The sequence below is a fragment of the Accipiter gentilis genome, chromosome 10 (assembly GCF_929443795.1).
Source record: "Accipiter gentilis chromosome 10, bAccGen1.1, whole genome shotgun sequence".
Taxonomy (NCBI): Eukaryota; Metazoa; Chordata; class Aves; order Accipitriformes; family Accipitridae; genus Astur; species Astur gentilis.
This window is the reverse complement of record NC_064889.1, coordinates 27,546,071-27,571,952: the sequence shown is the minus strand read 5'-3', so window position 1 is coordinate 27,571,952 and position 25,882 is coordinate 27,546,071. Positions and strand designations below refer to the sequence as shown.

The following is a 25,882-nucleotide window of genomic DNA, read 5'->3' as shown; positions in this document are numbered from 1 at the left end:
AGTGCAGCAGGAAGAGGACATGACTGGTGTTTCAGAGGACATGGAGAAAGGTGACCTCAGGCTGCTGGAGAACAAAAGATTGGCTATGGATGAATATGGCTGAGGACCTGTTCAGATTTAAACTGCAGAAATGAAATTAGGCAACACATGCAGAAAATTTTCCTTTTCAGCACTGCCAACAAATGCAAAGTGCAGTTGAGGTACTTCCATATTATCAAGGGTGCCTCAGAGAAAGCAACGTAGATCCAGTGCTAGTGATGTGCATACATGAGGTGAAACTGGAACCACACCAGACCCTTACAAGCTAACTGTACTGAAAGCAAACATGGACTTACGCTACTGGCTGCAGGATCATTCAAAACACTGCTTCTGTTTTGACCAGCTTTATATATAAATTGGTACTGAGCTATATTCCTGTGTTACTGTATTTAGACTGCAGGGGATTGGATTTTTCAAGAATGCCAGAATATTACCGACCACCTGAAGCCTTGTATTTATGTCCAATCACACCAATATTGTGAGTGTCTTCAGTTGCACAGGTTACAATGGCCAGTGATGTACAGCAAAAGCAAATCAAAGTGAAACAACATGCAACCTTATTAGAGCCATTATCGTAACAAAAGCTTCACAATATACTTTGTGCATCTGCAGCGCTGGGATGCCTGTGTTACTGAAAACTCGAACAAGTACAATAAATTGTTATCCAATGTTAATTTAAGCATAAAAAAACTGTACAGGATCAAAAGAACCAAAGGAAAGACCTGGTTTACTTGGTCTCCTGGAAGAAGGAGCAACATTCCACTGGCTGAGGAGAGACTTGAAGTACACATAACCCAGCAATCAGGCACTGTTCTGGGACCAACTGCACAGGTCAAGGGCACTCATCCTACCAGACCCTCAATGCAGAATGGTGGCCGCTCATCTGAGAGCAAAGGCTGAAGCTCTGGTTGGGGGGTCTGCACCATCTACCCCAGCGGTGGCTGATGCCTCCACCCAGATGGAGCTGCTGAAGGGAGAGGCTGCAGTGCAGACCTCAGACTGCAGGAAGTGCCTAGACCTTTCTCCTGCGGCAGAGACAGACAGCATGGCCAAACAGCCAAAAACTCCCCTACCAGCACACACAAAATGGAGAGGGGGCCAATAATGCAGAAGAATTGAAGCTTGCAATTGCAAGGACCAGCAGAAGGAAGACACTTCCCCTGAAGTCAAAAGGAAGTCAAAAAGGAAGCCTATAGAGGGTAGAAGCAAAGACAGGTAGCCTGCCAGGAATACAGAGAAATTGTCTGAGCAGCCAAGGATCAGGTTAGGAAAACTAAAGCCCTGATAGATTTAAATCTGGCCAGGGATGTCAAGGACAACAAGAAAAGCTTCTATAGATATGTTGGTGATAAAAGGAAGACTAGGGAAAATTCAGGCCCTCTTCAGAAGGAAATTGGAGACCTGGTTACCCGGGACCTGGGAAAGGCTGAGGTACTCAACGACTTTTTTACCTCAGTCTTCACTGGCAAGTGCTCCAGCCACACGACCCAAGTCGCAGAAAGCAAAGGCAGGTATTGGGAGAACGAAGAACCACCCACAGTAGGAGAAGATCAGGTTCAAGACCATCTAAGGAACCTGAAGGTGCACAAGTCCGTGGGACCTGATGAAATATATCTGCAGGTCCTGAGGGAACTGGTGGATGAAGTGGCTGAGCCACCATCCATCATATCTGAGAAATCATGTCAGTCTGGGGTACTTCCCACTGACTGGAAAAGGGGAAACATAACCTCCATTTTAAAAAAGGTAAAAGAGGAAGACCCAGGGAACTACAAGCCAATCAGTCTCACCTCTGTGCCTGGCAAGATCATGGAGTGATCTTTTCCTCCTGGAAACTATGCTAAGGCATATGGAAAACAAGGAGGTGACTGGTGACAGCCAACACAGCTTCACTAAGGGCAAATCATGCCTGACAAATCTGGTGGCCTTCTAAGGTTACAGCGTTATTGGATAAGGGAAGAGCAACTGATGTCATCTACCTGGACTGGTGAAAAGCATTTGACCCTGTCCCACACAACACCCTTGTCTCTAAATTGGAAAGACATGGATTTGATGGATGGACCACACAGTGGATAAGGAATTGGCTGGATAATCCCACTCAAAGAGTTGTGGTCAATGGCTCGATGCCTAAATGGAGACCAGTGATGAGTGGCGTTCCTCAGGGGTCAGTATTGGGACCAGTGCTGTTTTAACATCTTTGTCAGTGACATGGACAGTGGGATTGAGTGCACGCTCTGCAAGTTTGCTGATGACACCAAGCTGTGTGGAGTGGTTGAGATGCTGGAGGGAAGGGATGCCATCCAGAGGGACTTTGACAGGCTTGAGAGGTGGGCCCGTGTGAACCTCATGAAAGTCAGCAAGGCCAACTGCAAGGTCCTCCTGCACATGGGTCGGGGCAATCCCAATCACAAATACAGGCTGGTCATGAGTGGATTGAGAGCAGCCCTGAGGAGAAGGAGTTGGGGGTGTTGGCTGACGAGAAGCTCAACATGACCTGGCAATGTACGTTTGCAGCCCAGAAAGCCAACCGCATCCTGGGCTGCATCAAAAGAAGCATGATCAGCAGGTCGAGGGAGGTGATTCTCCCGCTCTACTCTGCTCTTGTGGGATCCTACCTGGAGTAGTACGTTCAGCTCTGGGGCCCTCAACACAAGAAGGACATAGACCTGTTGGATTAAGTCCAGAGGAGGGCCATGAAGATGATCAGGGGGGTGGAGCACGTCTCCTATGAGGACAGGTGGAGAGAGTTGGGGTTGTTCAGCCTGGATAAGAGAAGGCTCTGGGGAGACCTTACAGCAGCCTTTCAGTACGTAAAGGGGGCCTACAAGAAAGCTGGAGAGGGACTTTTTACAAGGGCGTGTAGTGATAGGACAAGGGGTAATGGCTTTAAACTGAAAGAGGGTAGATTTAGGTTAGATGTAAGCATGAAGTTCACTGTGAGGCTGGTGAGACACTGGAACAGGCTGCCCAGACATATTGTGGATGCCCCATCCCCGAAGTGTTGAAGGCCAGGTTGGATGGGTCTTTGAGCAACCTGGTCTAGTGGAAGGTGTCCCTGCTCATGGCAGAGGGGTTGGAACTAAGTGATCTTCAAGGTCCCTTCCAACCCAAACCATTCTATTATTCTACGATTAAATTACCAGATGTTAATGCACATCTTGTAGGCATTCAAAAACATGTCCAGGAACACCCTGCACGTTTCATTCAAAATATTGCTGCCCATCTCTAGGACATACACAAAAACTCCTTAACCAGCAACTGGAATGCTTCAGCTTCTCAATGCAGAGTCCCGAGTTCCCAGTCAACAATCAAGCATGTCAAAAAGATGCCACCCAGCTGGAATGCAGCTTGACTGAAAAGGACCTGGGAGTCCTGGTGGACAAGCTGAACATGAGCCAACAATATGCCCTTGCTGCAAAGTAGGCTAAGAGTACCCTGGGCTGCATTAGGCAAAGCACTGCCAGCAGATCGAGGGAGGTGATCCATCCCCTTGACTCGGCACTAGTAAGGCCACACCTGGAGTGTTGTGTCCAGTGCTGGGTTCCCCAGTACAAGAGAGACATGGTTATACTGGAGAGAGTCCAGTAAAGGGCCACTAAGATGACTGAGGGACTGGAGCATCCTCCCATGAGGAAAGGCTGAGAGAGCTGGAACTGAGGGAGCCTGGAGAAGAGAAGGCTCAGTGGGATCTCATCCATGTAAATAAATACCTGAAGGGAGAGTGCAAAGAGGATGGAGCCAGGCTCTTTTAAGTGGCGTCAAGTGATAGGACCAGAGGCAATGGGCACAAACTGAAACACAGAAGGTTCCCTCTGAACATCAGGAAACACTTTTTACTGCGAGGGTGACTGAGCCCTGACACAGGTTGCCCAGGTAGGCTGTGGAGTCTCCATCCCTGGAGATATTCAAAAGCTATTTGGACATGGTACTGGGCAAGTGGCCCTAGGTGGCCCTGCCTGAGCACAGGAGTTGGGCAAGGTGACCTCCAGAGGTTCCTTCCAACAGCCGTCATTCTGTGATACTGAAAGCTTATCACATTACCACACTACAGGCAGTGGCCAAGTTTTGATGCAAGTTGCATCTACACTAGTGAGAGAGAATGAAGAATGTCATCGCCCTCACATATCCTCATGTGACCCAGAGGACACTCTTCCTAAGGACTGGTGACTGATCATGGGGACAGGTGCCTTGAGTAACTTCAACACAGCCAAAGATTTCCATAGAAATAGGATGTTGTGCATCAATAGCAAAGAAAGCAAACACCTTGTATCAACTGAGCAAGGATACGTCCACAATCACACCAATGTCAGCACTGTGCTACTGACACATCCATACTAGGCTCTTCTCTCCTACCAGCAGAAGCTCCCCAAGGACTAATATACCTGGCTTCCCGGGCATGTTTTGCAACTTGCAATGAATTTTTCATTGAATAATTTTATCAACTATTGACCTTGTTGGTTTAAACTTGGCTCAGCTACACTCACACTGTGTAGGAGTCACTGCTGAGATCCTAAGCCAGACAAGGCTTTTTTCCTCTCCCCCTCTTGAGAAGGAAAGTAACAGGAACAGTTACTTTGAAAGAGCAATTAGTGTGGTCATGATAATGAACCAAACATTCCCAGCCTTACAGGCACTGTCTCAAACTAGATTAGCTGTAAAGCTTCCAGCAGACATGCAAGAAAAGGTGATTTTTTTTTCCCCCTCAGACCTAAAAAACTCTCTAAACAGCAACACTTGGGGGCAAAGTCACACGGTTGCCCAGTGCAGTCCTATGGCTCAGCCCAACACTCCTCTCTTCTCACTAGAAGAAAGCGACTCAAGTGAAACCTTTGCAGAAACCCTAGAAATCATCTTTTTTTCTCCCCCACCTAGCAAGTACTGCTCTGAGACGTAACAAATGGACATGCATAACCAGATCCTCTTCAACACAGCATCTCTGATGAATGACATGGAAAGCTCTGTGTGCATTTACAGGAGTCAGGGCTCTCACTGGTGCAGTATGGAGAAACCACATGGCTTCATGGGGCCAGTGAGAACCTCAAAAAGTTCAACAAGGCCAAGTGCAAGATCCTGCACCTGGATCGGGGCACTCACTAGTATAAATAAGGACAAAGGGATGAAGGGATTGAGAGTAGCCCTGAGGAGGAGGACTTGGGGATACTGGTGGATGAAAAATTGGACATTAGCTGGAAATGTGCGCTTGCAGCCCAGAAAGCCAACCGTATCCCGGGCTGCATAAAAAGAAGCGTGGCCAGCAGGTCAAGGGAGGTAAATCTCCCCTTCCACTCTGCTCTGGTGAGACCACACCTGGAGTACTGCATCCAGCTCTGAGGTCTCCAGCACAAGAAGGACATGGACCTGTTAGAGCAAGTCCAGAGAGGGCCACAAAAATGATCAGAGGGCTGGAGCACCAGCCATGAACACAGGCTGAGAGCTGGGGTTGTTCAGCCTGAAGAGAAGGCTCCAGGGAGACCTTATTGCAGCTTTTCACTGCTTAAAGGGGGCTTACAAGAAAGAAGGGAACAAACTTTTTACCAGAGCCTGTAGTGACAGGACAAGGGGCAATGGCTTTAAACAGAAAGAGGTTAGATTTAGCTCGGACATAAAAAAAGACATATTTTACAATGAGGGTGGTGAGACACTGGAACACGTTGCTCGGAGAAGTTGCGGATGCCCCATCTCTAGAAGTGTTCAAGGTCAGGCTGGATAGGGCTTTGGACAATCTAATCTAGCGAAAGATGTCCCTGCCCATGGCAGTGGGGGTGGACTTGATGATCTTCAAAGCTGCCTTCCAACCCAAACCATTCTGTGACTTGATGATTTTATAATTCATCAGCCACTGAATCCCTTCTATAGCCCGTGTAACCATGAATATAGCCAGTGGTATAACTACCCCTTCTGCACTTTCCTCCAGGCCTTTCTCTTTCTGATTCTCTTCATTCTGCAGCCTCTACTAGATGCAACTTTCTTCTCTCTTCTGTTGAGAAGTCAGGCTATGGACATGAAAACCATTTCAACTGCCACATATTACAACATCAGTGCACATGGATTCTTTCCATTATTGAAAGAAAAAAGGTTGACTTTTTTCTCCTGAGGATCATTAGAGAGCCAAGTAACAGAGCAGTCCCCTCAACAGCTGCACTAGAAGAATGAAGGATGCTGTAACATCATGGGGAAGTGCAACATGCTGACATGAAGGTCACAGCTTCATCAAGGAGAGCAGAAGTGAGCAGAGCGCTGTCGCATGGAGGACCTGACTCCATCACGTGCACTATTTGGCATCAGTGCAATGAAGCCCCTGGCTCCATGCAAAGGCTGAAAAGCTGTCTTCTGCTTTTTCAGCTTTGTTCCTGTTTCATTAAACAGGCAATTTAATCTCATCTAATGGGTGCCAATAAACTCAAGCTAAGTCCTGTAGCCAGCAATCAACTTGTAGTTTTTTCATTGTTACACGTTACATTATATACACAGACATACACAATAACAGAAGGATGTCCCATATGACTGAAGAACAAGAAGCAAACGATAAGTGTTAAGATGCTGCCTGCTGAGGGACAAGCAAGACCAGTTCTCAGAGAATACTTTCCCTATCAGAAAATGCTTGCTGAACAAGTGAGACAGAATACACTAGGGAGAAATATTTCTGTAGTATTTTTTGCCTTTCCAAATCCAACTTTTCGTAGTCTTAGAGGCTGCCACAGTAACTTGCCTGTTTACAGTTACTTTTCTGACTGCAAGCTGGGATACTTGTCTGTCTGCAAAATAAAACCTTGAACAGTTTTGCCCAGTTTGGTTTAGTACTCCCATGCCCCAAACTGTCAGCATGCAAGAGCTTAGCTCTGCTTCTCTGCATCAACAGCTCACTCTTCTGGAGAGGTTACCTGCCTTTCAAAACAGCCCAGCTGCCCTGCTGCTGTTCCTGAAGCTGTTTATAATCTTCTTGCCAATCGTCTGATTGTGAGAGCCACCTACTCAACATTTAAGCTCCTCCACTAAGCATTTAAGCTCCTCTAAAGAGGCTCAAATTGAAGTCTTTCACCTTTTAGGAGCAGGCAGAAGACCACTTCCCATCTGTAGCTCCATCCATCCCTGGAAAATCTGAATCCTGGCTCAAAGCAGGCGGTCCCAAGAGGATCTGCCTTTTGGAACTTACTTCCTTACTTTTCACCTTGAATTGCTGGAACAAACAGCTTTGTTTATACATGCTTTGCTGTAGGACTTCCTGAGAGAGGTTCAGTCTTTAGCAATGTCCCATGAGCTCTTATACTCCAGGGGATGGTGCAGCAGTGACCTGGATCGTTCACAGTTATTTGGGAACAGATCTGCTAAGCAGAGTGCGGGGGTGAGACAGGTCCAAACATACTGGGGAAATTCTTTTTTTCCCTTTCTGTGCTTCTCTGCTGTCATAGTTTCCTAGCTTTAAAAGATGTAATAAATATTAGAACATGTAATTAATATGACAAGACAGAAAACCTTATCCAAGCATACCAGCTCACACCCTGTGTACCTTTGAGGTACGTGACTTGGACCATCACGTTGGCAGCATGGGACCGAGGAGAGGGGATGTTGCTTTCATCTCAAAAATAAATACCACTGATGCTGAGGGTGGGGGTAAAAAGGGATTCCAGAGACCAACATGATATAACCCAGAGTGACCTTACTGAAATCTTTGCCAGACGGAGCACGTAAGGTGCCCTGCCTGGCTACAGACTGACAGGATTTTTGGGCAAGACAAAGGGTGCAGCAGAAGCCAGGCTGATATTTGGGTTCTGATCAAGGTAGGTTTTAATATTATTTATGTATTTATACTTCTATCCTGGGATGTGCCTAGAGCTGCACAGAGGTGACAGGCTTGCACAGCTCTGAACATGTTGCTTATCACCATCTGGCAAGATACTGTCTTGCCCAGAGACTTTTCTTCACACCAGCTGACAGCCCTATCATCTGTATTTCAGCAAAGCTGGAAATTTTCAGCCAAGGCTGAGGCTCCACGCTTGGCAGGAGCTTGTACTGTGTGAACATGGACAATGCCTCCTGGCCCGAAATGGCTTTGTGTTTAAACAGATAAGAAAAAGCATAACATGGGAAAAGGAAGGATTATTATCCTTATTTTAAAGATTGAGAGTTAAAGCCAGAGGAGTGACCTGGCAAAATTACAGAGGCAGGCTCTCTAAGAAGCAGGAATTGAATATTCAGTCCCAGTTTTGGGTTTTAACTACAACATTGACCTTCTTTCTCTAACAGTTCCCTGGTAAACCCCGCAAGACTCTGCACAGGCTGCTATGCCTGATAACATGCAAAGATGACCAGTGGCCAGTAGGTCTCTATTTTCCTTCTTCCCTTGAGTAATGTACTGGATTTGTGCTGAAGTAGTGGAAAACAGGCAAGGCTAAATGTCTATCCCCCTATACTGTGCCAGCTTCAACACCAGAGCAATTACAGGAAGAGGAATAATCCATACCTGCAGGACAGCTGCAGGAGCTGCTGCTCTCTGGAGGAAGGGGATGCAGTAGTCAGGTTTTGACATTCATCTTCTCCAAAACTCTTGTTCTTGCAAATGGACCAAACGCTTGCAATTCAGTACTGCTCACCAATGCTATGATCCTCTCCTTGTGCCTGTACTGAACAGACTCAGCTCAGCCTAATGACTGGCCTCCAACCATGGCATAAGACTGTCCGGGCTGCATGGAGAAGGCCAGCTTCCCAACGGTTTTTACTGGTCATCCGAAGCTAGATAGCAATGGGAGTGCTTGAGCAAAGCACAAGGAGATAGAAGGATACCTTCTGTGGCCCTGCAGTGTAATATCTACCTTAAATTACAATAAGTATATGCTAAAACAGTTACAAACATGCAATGTTTAACATCATATTCCTGGCCATGAACAGCTATAGTATGTCGGGATTAATGGTGGTCATCTGACATAGCTTTCAATGATCTAATCTGTTCTTCAGTTGGAAGTACTCATCAAAGTATCACACTGAATAAACCCACTCCACAGAACACACTATCTAGGTACATGAAAGGGCCAAGCAAAATTACAGCCCCTAGACTAGCTATTGCAGATGTTTCTCCTTTCAAGAACAGTCATGCAATTTTGGTCTCTGTCCCAAAAGGACAGAGCAGAAATAGAAAAGATGCAGAGAACAGCAAGAAAGATGATCAAAGGTCTGGAAGGGGTTCCGTGTCCGACACAGGCTAGCACTTATCAGGTTGGGTAAGATATGACAGAGGAGGAATATGGGAACTGTCCATAAAATCCTCAGTGGCCTGGACAGGATGGCTAAATATCAACTGTTTACCACCTCTTCAAATAAAAAAACTAGGGGAAGCACTAGGGGCACCACTCAAAACAGCAGGATGAAAATTCAGGATGAATCAAGGTGATGGGCCTTCAAACAAGGGGCAGACAACCAAGGGAAGTGCCTCTCAGGGAGCACCATGGATGCAAAAAATGTACATGTATTCAAGGGCAAACTGAACACTTTCATGGAAAAGAAATCCAGTAAGAGTCACTGAGCACAAAGACAGCACATCTAGCTCAGAAGAGAGCTACATACAACTGAAGACTATGGCAAAGTATCATACGTGCTTCTGCAAGCAGATCCTGTGGACCACTGCCAGAGACAGAACATCCTGCTAGGAGTTTTGGTCTGACCCACCATGGTTGCCCTTGTTTTCTTATGTATCTGCAGGTATAAACCACTTCAAGGCAGATGCATGTCAATTGGGAGTCTCTGACACAGCCTGGGTATGTACATACATACATACATACATCAGATAACCTTATGGGGAGCTGTGACTACTATCACAGCAATCACCTTCATTACAGGGATACAGGTCCTCCACATGGTTGCATCTCACAAGCGCTGATATAAACCACATTTGTGTCCAAGTGCTGTGCCGCAGAGCTGCGCTGAACCCAGCAGCACACACTCTGTGTGGGGGAGCCACAGGCCTGGAGCTCATCAAGAGAGAAGAAAAGCAGGAAAGAAGGAGAGACTGAAATATGCAGAGAGACATAACAATGCATGGGAATAGCATGTATGTGCTCAGTAAGACCCAGATGGCTGGGTCTCCTGGTTAAATACCCTTGATTAGAAGTGGAGAGCTAAGAAACCTAACATAAATAACATTCCCCTCTTTATGCAAGTTGGAAACTGCAAAGAAAAAAAGAAGGTAAAAACCAAACTCTGCTATGAATGAAGCAAGTTTGGAGTGCCCACCTCTCTGAAGAGTGCGCCATAAAACTGAACAATATACGGGCAGTCACTGCTTCGCATTACTACATCAAGGTCCATCAGAAGCTGCTTCTGTTCTTTTTCATCCACTGTCGACCGAATTCTCTGAAAGAGGAAGAGTGGCAGAGACTTTATCACTTACATGCCATTACTGTATCCTCAGACCCGCTTCTGGAGAAGCATGCCAGGGACCCCAAACCCATGGCTGACCAGGCAATCCCCAAGGCATGCTCAAACACACTCTAGAGAATTAAGCTGTGTTCTCAAATAAGAAATATAACTGAAAACCCCTAAAACCATTTAATTCAGACTCTAAAATCCCCAGTCCTCTCATGAGCATCAACACTCTCAGATGAAATGTCAGAATGAAATTAAAAAGCAGAGATTTCATTGAAAACTACAGCAAAACAACACATTCAGGCTTTCATTTCCAAACAAATTCCCACACAGTTCTTAGCCATGTTGGACAGGGCTCGAAGACTGTTTTGAAATTTAACCAAGGAACATTATGTTTAAAATTTCTAAGACAAGCACAGAAGACAAAAAGGCTCCTTCCACCATGTCTCTGCCATGGCTGGCACGGTGAAAAGGGACCATCACATAACCGAGGGAACACATTGCTCTGGTAATGCTAATGGTGGGCAATAGTCCCGTGAGCTCTTCTCATAAAACTAACAATTCTTTACCTAGTACTAGCCTAGGGAACATTAACACTATATAAAAGATACTTTAAATATATGTATAAAATATATATGCTACATGTATATAAAGATATATATGTATACACACTATACTTTATATATACACTATATATAAAGGAAAGTCTTATTTGGGCTTAAAACAACAATGCAAGTTTGAAAACAGAAAACTGTACGTGTTCAAACATGAACCTTGCTAAATGAAGGATGGAGAAGACCATCCCTAGTTTTTCATGTGATTTTACAGACATATTTAACATCCTGCACTAATTAATGCACTCCCTGAATCACAGGTGAGGAAATTGTGATCCTGAAGGTGTGACTCGTGTTGAAAAAATCTTTTTTTTAAAAAAAAAAAAAAAACAAAAAAAACAAGAAAAAAATTTGGCAAGAAGTCCAAAGCAACAGAGGTAGCCTGGACCCTCCTTGAGGAGAGAAACTACTTGGCTATCCAAGAAAAGAAAAATTATTCAAGGTTGTGGGAAAAATCTGCAAGACACCATCACCCACTCTCACCGACAATACTGCCCTGTGAGCAACTGCTGGTGGCATCAAGACCACACACATTAGCAAGCACAAGACTACGTATATGAAAGTACTTTCAAGATTGGCCATTCATATAGCACCATTTGAGAAACAGTGGATGATAATGTACCTTAAGACTATTTTGTGATGACCCACACAAAATGAGGACAGTATCGACACTATAATTTTCCTTACCTTTGGTGTATCCTGATATTTTGGTATTTCACCACTTGTTCTTAATGTTCTAGTAGCTCTAGTTTGGCCTAGACCAGTAATTGTCACGTTCATACTGCCCTTTCCCCACCAGTGAATTCTAGAGTACTTGGGAAAACTGGCAAGAGATTTGCCCAGCACACCCACAATCTGTAACATCCATGCCCTGCAGTGCCACTGAGCGGGTGGGATTTTGTAGTCACAACAGAGCAATAAGATTGCTCAATGGACTAGTAATGAAACTAAAATGCTTCACCTCTAGGTCACTGGTTCAAGTTTGTTTCACAGAAGTTCAGACACATCACTGAAGGAAGCCTGATGGGTTTGTTTATCTCTTTGTCTTGCGTCTACACCATATAATCACTGCAACCCCCTGCTGAGATATCAAAGGCTGAGCAGATTGAATGTCTTTTTCTAGGTGGCACACCATCAGCACTGTGTGAAATGATAATGCCATTGCTCTGACCTCGATAAAAGATGATGGACGCCAAAGCCACCATGGTGGGACTTATGAGGAATAGTTTAGTCTCTCACTGAGATGCTACCCACAGCTCTGAAAAGTTCACCTCTGGTGAGGAGCAATACCAAAAGGCGCTTTTCTCCATATTGTAACTCATATCTCCCTTCTGTGCCAACTCTGTATGTGTCTCCAAAAAGCCTCTTTCCTGGTCATCTGGGAGTCTCCCCAGCCCCCATTCTGCATTCCCCTTGCATCTGCACAATCCTGTCGCAATCATCCCCACAGTGTGCTCCTCAAACTCCATAACTTCCCCTGAGAGCATTTCCTCTCACCTCTGACATTTCCTCATCTGCTGTTACTTCTCCAACTCTAGAAAGCATGTGAAATGTGTTGTATGGAGGAGACAATTTTAACAGCACCCCAGAACACTACTGAACCCAAAGATTCCTCCTTTTCCCAAACACAGTCTCCCCAGGGAGAAAGAGAAAGGGCAGGCAGAAGACCCAGAGGACAGACAGTGGGTCAGCTATAGGGCAGAGCATCCAGGCAGACACAGGAGCCAAAGGACACCTTGAGAAGCCAGCATGGAATCACCAACAAACACTGCTTCAGGGACTGAAGGTAATGACATGATGCAAGACTGGTAGGTCTCATACAAGACTACTAAAGACTGGAGATTGGCAAATTCAAGAGCGGAGGAAAACTATCAGGAGCAGCATGCAGCATAGCACTGAGCTGGGGTCAGCCCAGGCTGGAAAAGGTGGCTTTGTCTAGCTGGAGTGCACCAGGGAGTCTGTTGCAGGCCAGCGGTCTCCATTTACCAGCTAAGGAACGAGTGTTCACCAGCAACACAAGGAAGAAACAGCAAAAGGTAACTGAAGTCAACAGCAGCCACTACCCAAATAGTACACGAGCCATAATGACCATCTGCTATCTAGCTCCAAGGCAGACTGCAAGACAAGCAGCTACCACAGACAGACTGCCCCAGGAACATGGGAGATAGCAGGGAAGGAAGACACAAGGTGAGGCAACAGCCTGAAGACACCATTTAAGACAGGGATGGACAGGTCTGACTTAGCTTTAGGTCTTAACACCTCTCAGCCTGGTCTCTCTACTGCATGTAGTCACTGACATGGCCAAACAAACCACATATGGAAAAAGCATTTTTTTGTAGTAGAGGTGTAAGGAAAGCCTCTTTTTTAACAGTTCCTTGTTGGCCTCAAACTTAAACTGCATCAAATCCTCCAGGAGAAAATGTTCCAGCCCTTTTAATACAAACACATGTTAGGACAAAGCCTTCTGATATCAGGAACAAGAGCTCTGAAAGCTATGCCCTGGGCAGCATCAACAGCAAAAGGATAAGCTATGCTGTGGATTGGACCACACTCAAACCTAAAAGCAGACAGATCCCAGAAACTGGATCCAAAACAGAAGAGACATCCCACAGCCCCAATAGATTCAGGTGCAGTGGGTACTGACCAGTTAAAAAAAGACAAGGAAAGAAAAGAAAAAAAGAAAAAAAGCTATAAACACCAAACTGAAAACCAACTCCTTGAGTTGCAAGACAACACAGTGTTGTCCTGCATACCAGGCTCACAGGTGTCCTCAGCAGAAAGCACAGCACAGCAGTGCTTCGCAGCGCCACTGGAGGGCTGGTACTCCCAGGGGATGGCAGGGACTGAGGACACCAAACCAGCAGGAAAAAGGGGGTTTGCACACTCACTGCTGAGGACGAGAATATTTATCTATCCATCCAAAACACATTTACTGCTGACAGAAGTATGTCAGGTCTTCCACTGATCACAACTAGCTGTCCACCTCCTTACAATAAGGTTCTCACTCTCTCTCACCATTTCCTTTTAGCCCTTACTTATTCACTCCTTTCCCAGTGTACTACCAGCAGGGCTTGGAGCACTGGTTTCCCCAACTCTCAGTCAGCTATCTAAACAGATGAGCAAAACAGAAAATTCTGCTCAATAAACCACAAGGAATCAACTTGGGAGAGGGTACCTAATTGTGTGAAGAATGGAAATGATGATTTGCAATAAAGCTAGCTTGCAAAAAGCCCCAAGACTTCTCTTCAGAAGTCATTTGGGAAATTGGAAGGACAGAGAAACTTGCCCGTTGGCTGAGCGTAATACACTAATGTGTCATTTTGGCGGGTTTTTATAGGCTATCAGGCATCCAGGTAAGGATGAAGAGATTATGGAGGTATAAATAAATGTTAAATTTCTGCTCTCAGGGATATCTGATACTTAGCAACCTATTTCAGCTGTGAGACTGCCATCAGAGAAAACCTGTGAAAACCAAAGACATGAACATCTGTTTTAAAGCTATGGATGAAAGAGTAAGCACTGACTACTACAAGTCAAAAGAGGCACTGTGCTCTGAAAAAGAAATGGTTCCACAGCTTACTGGCTTCTCCAGGAAGAACAGGGATCTTTAATAGACATAGGCTTGACCTCCTGAATTTTGCATATCTCTGTTAAGAGACAGTGCCTTGGCCAGCTTCTCCATTTACCCACTTGATCTTGAAATTGCTTCTGATTTTCTTAGGACAAGTTTGGAGCAGAAGAAGTGGAAGACAACCTGTAGTCTGGTCAAAAATACTGCTAGACTAAAGAGGAAACAAGAAATCAGCAACAATGTCTGAAGACATTGGCTGGAACTGGAGATGAGACTAGGCAATATCGCAGAGTGGGACTAAATCAGCTAGGCTTATTTATACAATAGATATTGGAAGATACAGAAAATTATGGCATACGGCTGAAAATCACTACATCTTTTGGGGTAGGCGAAAACCAAGCACAAGGATTGTGGACAAAAATGCCCTCTCCCCAGTGGCTTACTCGCCTAGCTGTAACTATTTCTGACAGAAAAAGAATTCAATTAAAAAGAGGTACAAAATGTTTCCATGGGGCCATGACAGGAAGCTTGAAGGTCAACCAAAGCACAAAACGCTCTACTTGTCTCTTGACGGTGTATTTTTCAGCTAGTTGAACTGGCTGGAAAGGAATTGGCAGAAGCTGCTAATACTGTACCCCAAATATTGGAGGCGCTCCCTGCTGCAGGGCAGAAAGGACCTGCCTGGCCCCCTGGGGCTAGGGGGGCTGAGGGGGAGAGGAGCAGGAGGCAGAGGTCTCCTGCCAGCCACCTGCACGCTCAGGACATCACTGCTCAGGCTCCTGACCCGCACAGGTACCACCTAAGAGATGGAAGGTTGCCTATTTTAAATACTCGCTTATTTATTTTGTGAACTCTTCAAACAAGAAACTTTCTTAGCTTCTGAGAGGCCTTTTTAAGTACCCTGGCTAATAAATCCCACACCAGGTATTACATGGTAAAAAACAGTATCCTGCTCCAACAGGGAGAACAATCCCCAGCTTTCATTCCAGTCTGGGCTTTTCTTAATTTATGTATTTTTATACCAGTCCGGAAAAACCAAGTATGCCAAAGGTCTTTTAAAGCACTTTTTTTTGTGTGAACTATCACCAGTGCCAGAGGGAAACCTCAGGACAGAAAGAAACTCCCCAGCTGCCTGGTGAGCTTCCCAAGAAAACCAGTTCACCCAAATAAAATGGGACTTCTCTACAGTTCCTCCAATGTGCCAAAGACAGTCCTGTTCCTTGAATTTGTGGTACCCTCATGAAACGAGATGCACAGCCCCCTGAGGCAGCTGGGACAGCACCATGAGGTGATGTCAGAGGGCAAATACAAAAGCAGGATGGAGAACTACACATACTGTGAAGTCTCTGGGATGAACCCAGGAGTGACAGCATTGGAGCAGACCCTGAGAGGGGACCAGGGTTCTCAAAGGAGCGAAGCAGCCCAGGAGATTATTCACAAGTCACTTAATAACTGCCACAGTCTGGGCAAAAACAGACTAAAGAGAAAACAAGTAACCAGAAGCAAAGTCAAAGGACACTGGGTAGAACTGGAAGCCAGACCAGGCAGTATTGCAGAGTGCTGGTGCTGCAGGCAAATGCCAGCCAGGGCAAGGACTTCTTCAAGGAAACAAAGAGCCCAGAAGAGAAACCTGCCAAGGACATGAGGCGTTCACGTACAAACTGGCCTTGCAATTGTGAGTTTGCAGAGACAGAGCTGGCACTGGACAAAATTAGGATGTTCTCTTTCCCACCTGGAAAAGTCTTGACCTTATATGCCAATAAATCCTCAAGAAAATGAATACTTTTTTTCCAGTGAGGGAAGACCGCAATGCCAGCTGACCCAGAGCAAACAGGGACTTTGCATCTCTAGGATTATCTGAGAGAGGAAGGGACCTAATGAATAGGAGGATTGTCTGTTATTAAGATTTGGAAAACATAAGGCAACATTTTCGAGGGGCAAAAATGAGAAAGGTTTGAACACAAATCCTCTGAGTTGGATTCCTCTTTCCTTTATCCTCTTCCCCTCTTCCTGATGGCAGTAGGAAGAGGCTCTCCATGGCAGAACGGATAAGGGATGCAAAAGCATCACACCAAAAACTGCAACTGTTTGCCTCCAAAACCAACCTGCTGCAGCTGGCAGCCTCACAAACGTGAGGTCCCTGCTCCTGCAACCCCCTCCAGCCTGTTCCTGAAGAGGCACATAATGTCTTTTTGTTATTTGAATAGGTATTCATAGAAGTACAGAATGACAAAGGCTGAGGGAGAGTGAGGAGCAGGACTGGGGACAAGAGCTCATCATCTGAGCCTCTTCCCAGCAATGCTCCGCCAGCTGAAGCTTTTCTGCAGTGGTTTCATGCCAGCGACACAACAAGGCTCATTTTCCTCCTTTGCTGCTGACGCTAGAGCACAGATGAAAGCTTTCTGACTCATCCAGGGGCCTGGCAGCCCTGCCTGTGGGAGCAGCTAGACACCCTTGTTAAAGGTGCCAGGATTACATCTGCCAGGATCCATACGTTGGCTGGTGAGGCAAAATGCATAAAAGGAAAAAATGAAAGAAAATGGTGTCTCCACCTGCAGATCTCAAGTTATTTCAGTGATATTTCAGCACTCAAATTATCTTCCTGCAGTGGTAAGAAATATAGACAGGAAACAGCAAAAAGGCTGTGCTCGGGGAGCCCTTGGGGACAGCAGGAGCCCGTGTGCCATGCCGACACTGGTGCCACGTGCAACAAGTGAGGAGAAAGTGGAAGGCTAAGTTAAACCATGCTTCAAGGAACCAAAGCCTGTTCCTTGTGCAAAGGCGTGACAGGCTGGAAAAAGCCAGAGAAAGGAGCTGGAAACAGGATTTGAGGGTATGCTCCGGCAGCTGCATCTGCAGAGGCCAAGAGGTGAGCAGGACAATTGCCCAGAGGTACCAGGCTACCTCAACACAGCAGGAGCTGCCATCAGCCAGAGGAAGACTCCAGGATGGGCGCAAGAGCAACTTTTCACACTGCACGCTTGTGGAACAAGGAGAATTTGAATCTGCCTATGGCAGAAGGGGCGGACAAGCCACAAGGGATGCAGCCGGGTCATGGTAGCTGCAAACAGGACTCGGCCCTTCCAGAACTGAGGTAGGAAGATACCTGACTGCGCTGGAAATTTGCAGCAGCGGTAGTGGAAATTTGGGTAGTGGTGGAGAAGGATGGAGGAACAGCTGGGGGAGGCCCCCGTTCCAATTTTCTCTGCACCTGATTAGCAGCTTCTGGAGCCATCTCTGTGTTTCACTCATCAGTACAGAACAGCCAACTTTTGGCTTGTGGCCTCCATAAACCTATTTCCTACTGCTGAATGTCCTTCCAAGGATGATTTGCCTGCTGCGCTGGTGTTGCTCTTGGGGAAGCACAGGAGAGGGACAGCAGTACCACCAAATAACCAGAGACACTGGCTTCACAAGCCAGCTAGTTGCAGGGCAGCATTCCTGATGCCCTGCACACAGCTGGTGACACACCACAGAGTTGCAAGCAGATGTCATTGAGATCATTGCCAAGACCTCAAATCACCAGACTGACACATTTTCTTCTCACATCACAATCCCCCTTCTAAACCTTCTCGACCTTCTCTTACAGAAGGGCATTATGCTGAAGGAGAAGAAAACAAGTTAAGTCCCTGTCTGTAGAGCAAGGAGAGACCATGGAGAGCAGCTGGTTTTCCTGAATGCAGGTGGGGAGCTGGGGCTTCAGACAGCAATAACTCTGCAAGCTGTCAGGACACCACAGGCTTGAGGGAAGACAGAGGGAGCAGGAGGTGGACAGCCCCAAACATGGATGGCCCACAGGGCAGATTTAAATAGAACAGGAGCAGGCAGATTAATGCACAACCTCAGCTGCCTCAAAAGCAACAGCAATCTGACAAAAGGCTGAATGGTTTGGGATGAACTAGTCACTAGCCCAAGCTCAGCCCTGTCCTGAAACCTCATCTCAAATAACTACCATCCAAGCTGTGGAACAGCTGCTGCTGCCTTGGCTGTTCCACCCACAGGTCTTCTTTGCTCAATTTCGTGTTTTATCCCCACTGGGACAAACGGAACAGTCCCTTGCCACTAACATTTTTGAAATTATGTGGTTGCCCAGACCCTCCAACCTTCCTTCTCCTGCAGGCCTAGCCATGCCCGCCTCAGGAGAGTGGATTCAGGGAAAAGAAGGTGGCACTATCCCAGCCCACAACATTGACATTTCAAAGTCTAGACACTGTAAACCTATCAGGTTTTACTTGTTTAAAAGTGAGCACCCAAGCCCAGCACCCCAATGAGGCTCAGACCACCTCTCTTCCCTTGGGAAAGCCAGGTCAACATGCTGTGCAATGTCATCTCCAACTGTGTGCTTCAAGAACACGCATTGGTGCCTTCTGCCTCCCAGATGGGAGCTGTACCTGCATCACAGACTCTCAACGCTGACAAGACTATCCTACAATGCTGAACACCCCTTCCACAAACACAGTCTGGGACCACAGAATTTCTGTGCCATCCTTCTAGATGATGTTAGCGAACCCAACAAAGCGCTCTGCTCAGCACAGCCCTACCCATTGCAGAGCTGCGGATAACAAAGCCACTCAGCTATAGGTATGTATTTTTTTACCCATGGCTATCATAATTATAGCAGCAAAACTATAGTTACCCGGGTCACACGCCCTGGGTTTGAGAAGCTGAGGGTGCCCAGGCATCGTTTCACTACATCTGCAGTTTTCAACCTATCATCTGCAAACTCCATCTAAAAGTTCCACCAAAGACAACTAAGAAAAACAAGCCTTTAGCTACAGGTAGCCTCCTCTAGCTCCACTGAAAACTTTAGGGATTCAAAACCAGGTTGAAACACCACTGCGTGGTGATCCAAGCCACTCAGAGACCTGGCCAGTGATCCCACCGCTATGAGGAAGTCAATATTTACTGGAGAAAATGAAAGGATGGTGGTTACTTCAGTAACCCAACACTCTAGAGACAAGTATGAATTATATTCACAGCAGCTAGAGCTGGGGCTGAAACATGTCTACCTGGCATCTGAGACCAGCAGGAGTGAACATTTCCAGATCGGCTCAGGGAATATTCCAAAGAAGACAGAGAGAGTTGGGAAAGAGAGCAACACAGACTCCTACATGGCTCACTTATACTCTTTCATGGGAGCCATGGGAGCACTGACAGTTGATATCAACAACAGAGATAAAAGATTGATGTCATTAGCTATCAGGCAGCAGCAAGCAAAGAAAAGGATGAGAGGGAGAGAAAGGGAGAGAGAATAGCTGCTGCCCACCTCACCCAGCTTGATGGACAAGCAGCTCCTCAAAGATGCCCAGTAAGCAGCACTGCTGCAGCAAGACAAAGATTACTCCGTATCACCCAGCTGGGAAACAAGGCTGCATATTGTTTCTGGTTTTAAGGTGAGGTTTTGGGTAGCATAAGGTAGGAAATGGTCAGTCCAGAAAACTGCTACGCTTTCCATCTCCAGAGCAGGTCTGGCATGGTAAACACAAAGCAAAGATACTCTACCATACATCAGCAAGAGCAAAACACTCCCTAGAAGATGTCCACTCCATTCCAGCTCCTCCTGGTGAGACCACACCATTGCACATGCTTACATAAAAAGCAGATTTTAAGTCACTACCTTATTTCACAAAAGACACCAAGAAGCTATTAGATGTCAACTTGTGCCTACCACCAGCCTAGGCTGTATCTGAACCAGTGACCCAGAGGTGAAAGGCCTATGCCCCATTATCAGTCTCCAGAGACATGTGATCCCCTCAAAACAGTAGGTTCCTGACAGGCATTTTCAAAAGGGCAAAAGCAATTATGAGAGCTTCACAAATCACTTGACAATATGCCCATTATACAATGTATTTTCAGCACATAGCAGCCTTTACACTGGAAATAAATAGAAAAGAGCAGTAGATGGGTGCTAGATGGAAGAACGTTAATTCTCCATCACATTTCATCCCTAATGGACTGAAGTACAAATGTAAGTATGGGCATCACCTACTTTAACTGCCATAATTTGCCCACTTGGTTTGTGGACCATTTTGTTGACAGAACCATAAGCGCCTCGTCCAATTTCTCCAAGGTCTTTCAAGTCCTCTGCTGTAAAATCCCAATGTTGTTCAGGGGAAATCTTCAATTTTCCTGATGATTCAATGCTGTGTGTTCTCAGTCTCTCTCTGTCAAAAATATTGGGAAGCAATTTTTCCACATTTTAAATAGTCTGTAAATTTCTCTTTTCAGCACTTGATTAAACATTAGAAGAGAGGGGTTCACAAAGGCTACAGCAACAATCTGACTCCACAAAGGATTTTGGTTGGGGTAAGGGGTGCAGGGGTGAGGGAAAATGTTAAATCAAAAATGACATACACTTGCCCACAGCTTCAATTAAGGATAAATTTCTCCAGCTGTGGCATAAAATTCAATGTGTCTCATATAGTAGAGTCATTCTAAACACTCATTTACACAGTTTTTTCTACTTTGCACAAAATATATCAGGCTTCAAGCAGGATCTGGTAACATGCAGAACCAAGAGCCTGAAGAGCACTCCCCAGCCCCATCTCCCCAAAGCTTCTGCTGCTCTGTACCACCACACTCCCACCGTCTCCCTTCTAGTTGGGTTTCTATGCAACACAGGCAAGCTCTTCTGTATGAATCAATGGGACTTTAGAAAGAGTTTGCTCTTAATGGAAAACTGCAATTAATTAAAAAAAAAAACCCACCAACATTTTAGATAATCAATTTATTCAAAAAAACAAATAAAGAGCCAATAATTTATATTTCTCAAAAGCAAGACAAGCTGTGAAAACAAAAACTGCCTGTTCAAGTGTATCTTTATCAAACACCTAAATTAACATTTTTAGGCAAACATTGCTCCTACTTGCTCCACCAAGATTTGTCCCCAGTAAGGAGCAGACCGATGCCCAAAATTTGTAGGACTAAAGAGTTCAACAGTTGTTTTAAGGTGCCCCCAATTACTCATTCAAATGCAGCAATGCTATCACTGAATTAGTAGGAAATGCACAAGTATTTTCAACACTCTTCATCTTAAAATACCATGCAAATTTTCAGGTTTTCGTTAATTGATTAGCCGATTCGCACTTCTTAAGTTGTAAAGAAAGCCAAAAGCCTGAGTTTCCCACTTTCGAGTAGCATTAACAGCATTAAAGACAGCTCCCACTCCAGGGCACACCAATCTCACGCAGATATTAAAGCACACAGGTACTTCTGACCACCTTGTGTACAAGGGAGATTCTGTCAAACTCATCCCTTGGACTCTGATCACTTCTCTTGGGCATTTGATCAAGCCACCATTTGCTCATCCAGGGTCCGACCCAATGAGCAGAACATACTTGAAGTGTTCAACCAAATGCATAAAGCTTATTCAGTTTATCAGCCAGAGGAATAAACATGTTCTGGCCTATTCCACATGGATAAATGCAACCGTTTGCCAACCAGCAGCTGCAAACGCTACCCAGCTGAATGCAATGGTGGATCCAACCATGACCTCCACCAAGTTTTATTTGGAACCTGGGTTTCGTGAGGGCAATGAGGTCAGGCCCAAAGGTCAATTGACTGGAGCAACTATGGTTCAAATGGCTTCATCTGCTGCACTTCAGATTCTCTGCAATGCTTTGGTTTAGCACTTCCCGGGCTTTGAACAGCTGCACATCCCGAACCCTTGACCTGTTTGATGAAAGCCTTGCTGAACAGCTCCTCTCGCCACTTCTATGCTGTGCCTGCCCTGGTCTTTCCTGATCTCTAAACTGCCTAGTCTGAGATTTTCAATCTGCCACTCCCTACAGTGTCCCTCCACTGCCTTTAGGAATAATTCAGGAAACCTACTGATAGTGCTACAATACAGCGCAGATGGGACGGACACAGCAGCCCGTGGAGCAGAGGGGGCACCCCTTCATTAGCACTATTTACACTATCTTTGAATTTCTGTGCATAATAAAACACTGCATTGAGTGGGGTTCTCCATGGAATTGGATTACTAAAGAGCAAGGAATGAAAATAAGGTAGTAAAACAACCCCAAAAAAGAACAGAGGAAAAAAAAAGAAAAGAAAAAAATTAAAAGAAACGTGACCTCCAGACTTGCCAGCTGTCTCGCAGGCAACTTATGTTGGAAGCTGCATGAATTGGTTACTATCTAACTTCTCAACCATCCTATTTTTTCAGTACCGTAAAAATAGTTCTTCTTTTGAAGGAAGAAGGTAGGTGAGAAGCATCATGCTAAGGAGGCACCAGCAAATGGGCATTTCCTGCCTACCTCCTGTCAGCTGGCACGCAGGAAGAAGCACAACCAGTGAGAGCTAAATCTTGTTCAAAAAGGCAGGGGAAAAAAGGCAAAGAGGTGTTACCAGGCGGGTGAAATGTGAGATCTGATTTTCTGAGCAAACCCTTTCCATCTCTTGTTTCAAAACAACATTTCATATTGAAGTTCTCATACAGTTAAAAAAATTTAAATGTTGACATCGTTTATTCAAATAAAGCAATTAAACACATCTCCACTCTTCCCTCTGTGTGTTTTTCTGCCCAGGAAACTTTGCGTTTCTTACCCTACATCAGAAGAGAAAGCTAATTTGAATTCATTATTTCCTTGTTACACAAGAAGCCTGTTTCTCCCCAGCTGTAGCATGAAAGCAGATCTGTGCCATTGTTCCCACAGCTGCAGGATGGGTGGTTCAAGGAGCCAGGAAGATGTGAGCTAGGAAATACCCCCTCTGCGGGTCTGCACCGAGTACCCTCTGCAGCTGTATTCTGGTGCAGAGCAGCAGAGCTCCAGGGATTTGGATCAAGATGTACCGTCACTGTCCACCCACAAAACCTCACGTGTTGGAGCTCGGCTTAATTTCCACTATGTATTTATGATGCCATCTGCCTCATACTGCCATCACAGTTCCTGCTTATCTTTTTTCAAATACCCAGGGAAATGGTCAAATAACCAAGTGACAAGTTTGACAGAGTAACAGAGACTTTAATACAGATTTTGCTCATTTAGCTAATTTGTCACATGTGAACAATGCAGTTTTCCTTTAAGCAGCGTGGCCTATCTTAAGGGTCAGTAACTGGAACGCAATGATTACTTTTAGCATCAAAAAACTACACTTTATAACAGGAATTTTTCAGTGTAAATCAAAATCCCAAGGGATTTCCATGCCAAAATAGCAGCTCAAAAAATGCAAATCTAGAACATAGATTCTCTGCAATGATATAAAATGGGAATTTTCTGATGTGAAACAGAGCGAGGAAATAAGAACAAATAAATCATCAATGCAGTACACCTATTACTAGATTTGCACTGCAGCAGATATATGAGGACATAAAACCACAGGGCGGACATGACCCCAAAACACAAAAAAGCTTGCATAAACCCTGCACTACGTTCTAGTGCACTGGATACTACAACAGCTTGCTTCAGAAAATAGAAGGGTAACCACAGAGAACAGTGTCTAGTGAAGGTGAAAAATAATTAAAGCCCAGACCCTTCTTCTGCAACCGATCAGATTTCAGTCCCTGTGTTTAGTGTTTATTAGAGTTTGCACAGATGTGAGCAAACATATGTCTCCTCTTCCCATTTCATTTTTAAACTGTGCAATCCAAATCTCTCTAAGGCTGGGAATGTTGGGCAAAATTGGGCATACATTCTGCAAATGATCAGGATGCGTAAGATGGACTTGTGGGACTTAATGTATGATTTAAAAAATAAAATAAAGAGGGCCAGATACTCCTCAAACAGTTAAAAGTAGTATTTGCAAATGCACCTCAAGGACTATAGCTCCTGATGGCTTGTTCAGGACTTCAGCTTCCAACTCCCTGTCTTGCTTTGAAAAAGTTTTAAAAGGAGGGAAAAAAAAAAAAAAAAAATAGGCTCAGGAGGTCCTTGCAATTACTGCACTTTAAAGGCACCAATGTATCAGTCTTACTGCAGATGGTTACTATGCTTGTCACAGCAGTTATTCCAGGGATTAGGAGCACAGAGCAAGACAACAACTCCTCCAAACAGTTGCCCTTTGTCAGAAATGAAAATGTTTGTGGGCCCAGCTTGGCAGGAGGCAGGCGGACGGCTGGCGCCAGGCACCGCAGCCAGGCCAAGGACAGGGTCACACGCATTCGGGACGGGAGGTTGCTCATTGCAAGCTTGGTGAGCTAGACTCACAAGGGAAGGTCTGCCACGGCTAGAGGCCCACAAAACCTGCTGGGAAGAACCACAGAGACACTGGGAAGCTCTCAGACAGGCTGTGTTAGTTCCCCGAGCCCTGCTGTTAGCACTGAACTGCAGGGATGCCAAAACTTTTTAAAACAAGCATTTCCTTGGCATGAAAAAGAAGGACCGTGGGGAGAAGCAGAGAAAAGTTGGTGGATTTTTTTAAGCAAAATTGAAAGTTATCAGACATGAAGCAAGGCCAGAAAGATACTGTAGGTAGCTACCTATCTCCTCTTTGTTTTACTTCATTAACAGTTCTGCAGCACTCAAAGAAGCCCAAAAGTTGAAGTATTCAACATTACAGTTGACATGAATAAAACAAATCTGCAGAGTCAAAAAGATCCAAGCAAACCAGCTGTGCTTCGCAAGCCTGCCTAGTGCTGGATTCTTCTAGGAAGTCTCTCATTATAGCTCCTATTTACACTGTGGATAATGAGAATATACTCTACATCTCCACAAATTTTGTAAAAAAGTTGCTCAAAACAATGGGATTTTAGAAACTGATTTGTGGTCTATCAGCCAAAGGAATGCTAAACCATAAATCCTAACAAAAAAACTTCCATGTAAACTGCAGGGTTTTAATAACACTGTGCACTGTTCGTAACTTCAGAGTAAAAACATGGCTTATGACTTTGACTAACACATTTCTACCAAGTCTTTTGAATAGCCCAGAGAGGTTGCAATGCTTCTGTTCCAATGTCTGTTACTTACAAAACAGTTTTCAGACCCTGCAGGCTAATACTAATAAAATAGCAACCCTAGTTTAAATTTCACTGGAGAAAGTCTCCAAAAGAAATGTTCCATTTTTTTCTAAAGGGCTGAAAATGTTGGTGCTCTCACACATCTTTTGGATTCTCACGAGAAGAAATATCTGCTTCCAATAAGCTGTTGGGCAACAGTGTCCTTGCAAGAGGGACAGAACTAAATTGGTTTTGCTCTGACCCACGTAAGCTGTTCTCAGGCTTAGTTATTTTTAATAACAAATTCCTCGACATCAAGAGACACAGAAAACGTGTCAAAGGAAAGAAATTATTTAGTTTTGCATCTCTTACCTACTCAGACTAAAAACAAAAGCACACTTGCTCCCTTTCATAATGACCAATTGGCAG

At 45.1% G+C, this 25,882-nt stretch overlaps 1 protein-coding gene across 3 annotated transcripts in view; it reads right to left on the bottom strand.

Moving 5' to 3' along the window:
* The window catches only part of MAP2K4 (mitogen-activated protein kinase kinase 4), a 104,358-nt gene that overhangs the window by 26,202 nt on the left and 52,274 nt on the right, over window positions 1–25,882 (bottom strand). For all 3 annotated transcript variants that reach the window (XM_049813074.1, XM_049813075.1, XM_049813076.1), the window contains 2 exons: window positions 20,567–20,741; window positions 10,261–10,380 (listed from right to left, as the gene is read on the bottom strand). In XM_049813074.1, the coding sequence (XP_049669031.1) occupies window positions 10,261–10,380; window positions 20,567–20,741 (295 nt within the window). The remainder of the gene's footprint in view (window positions 1–10,260; window positions 10,381–20,566; window positions 20,742–25,882) is intronic.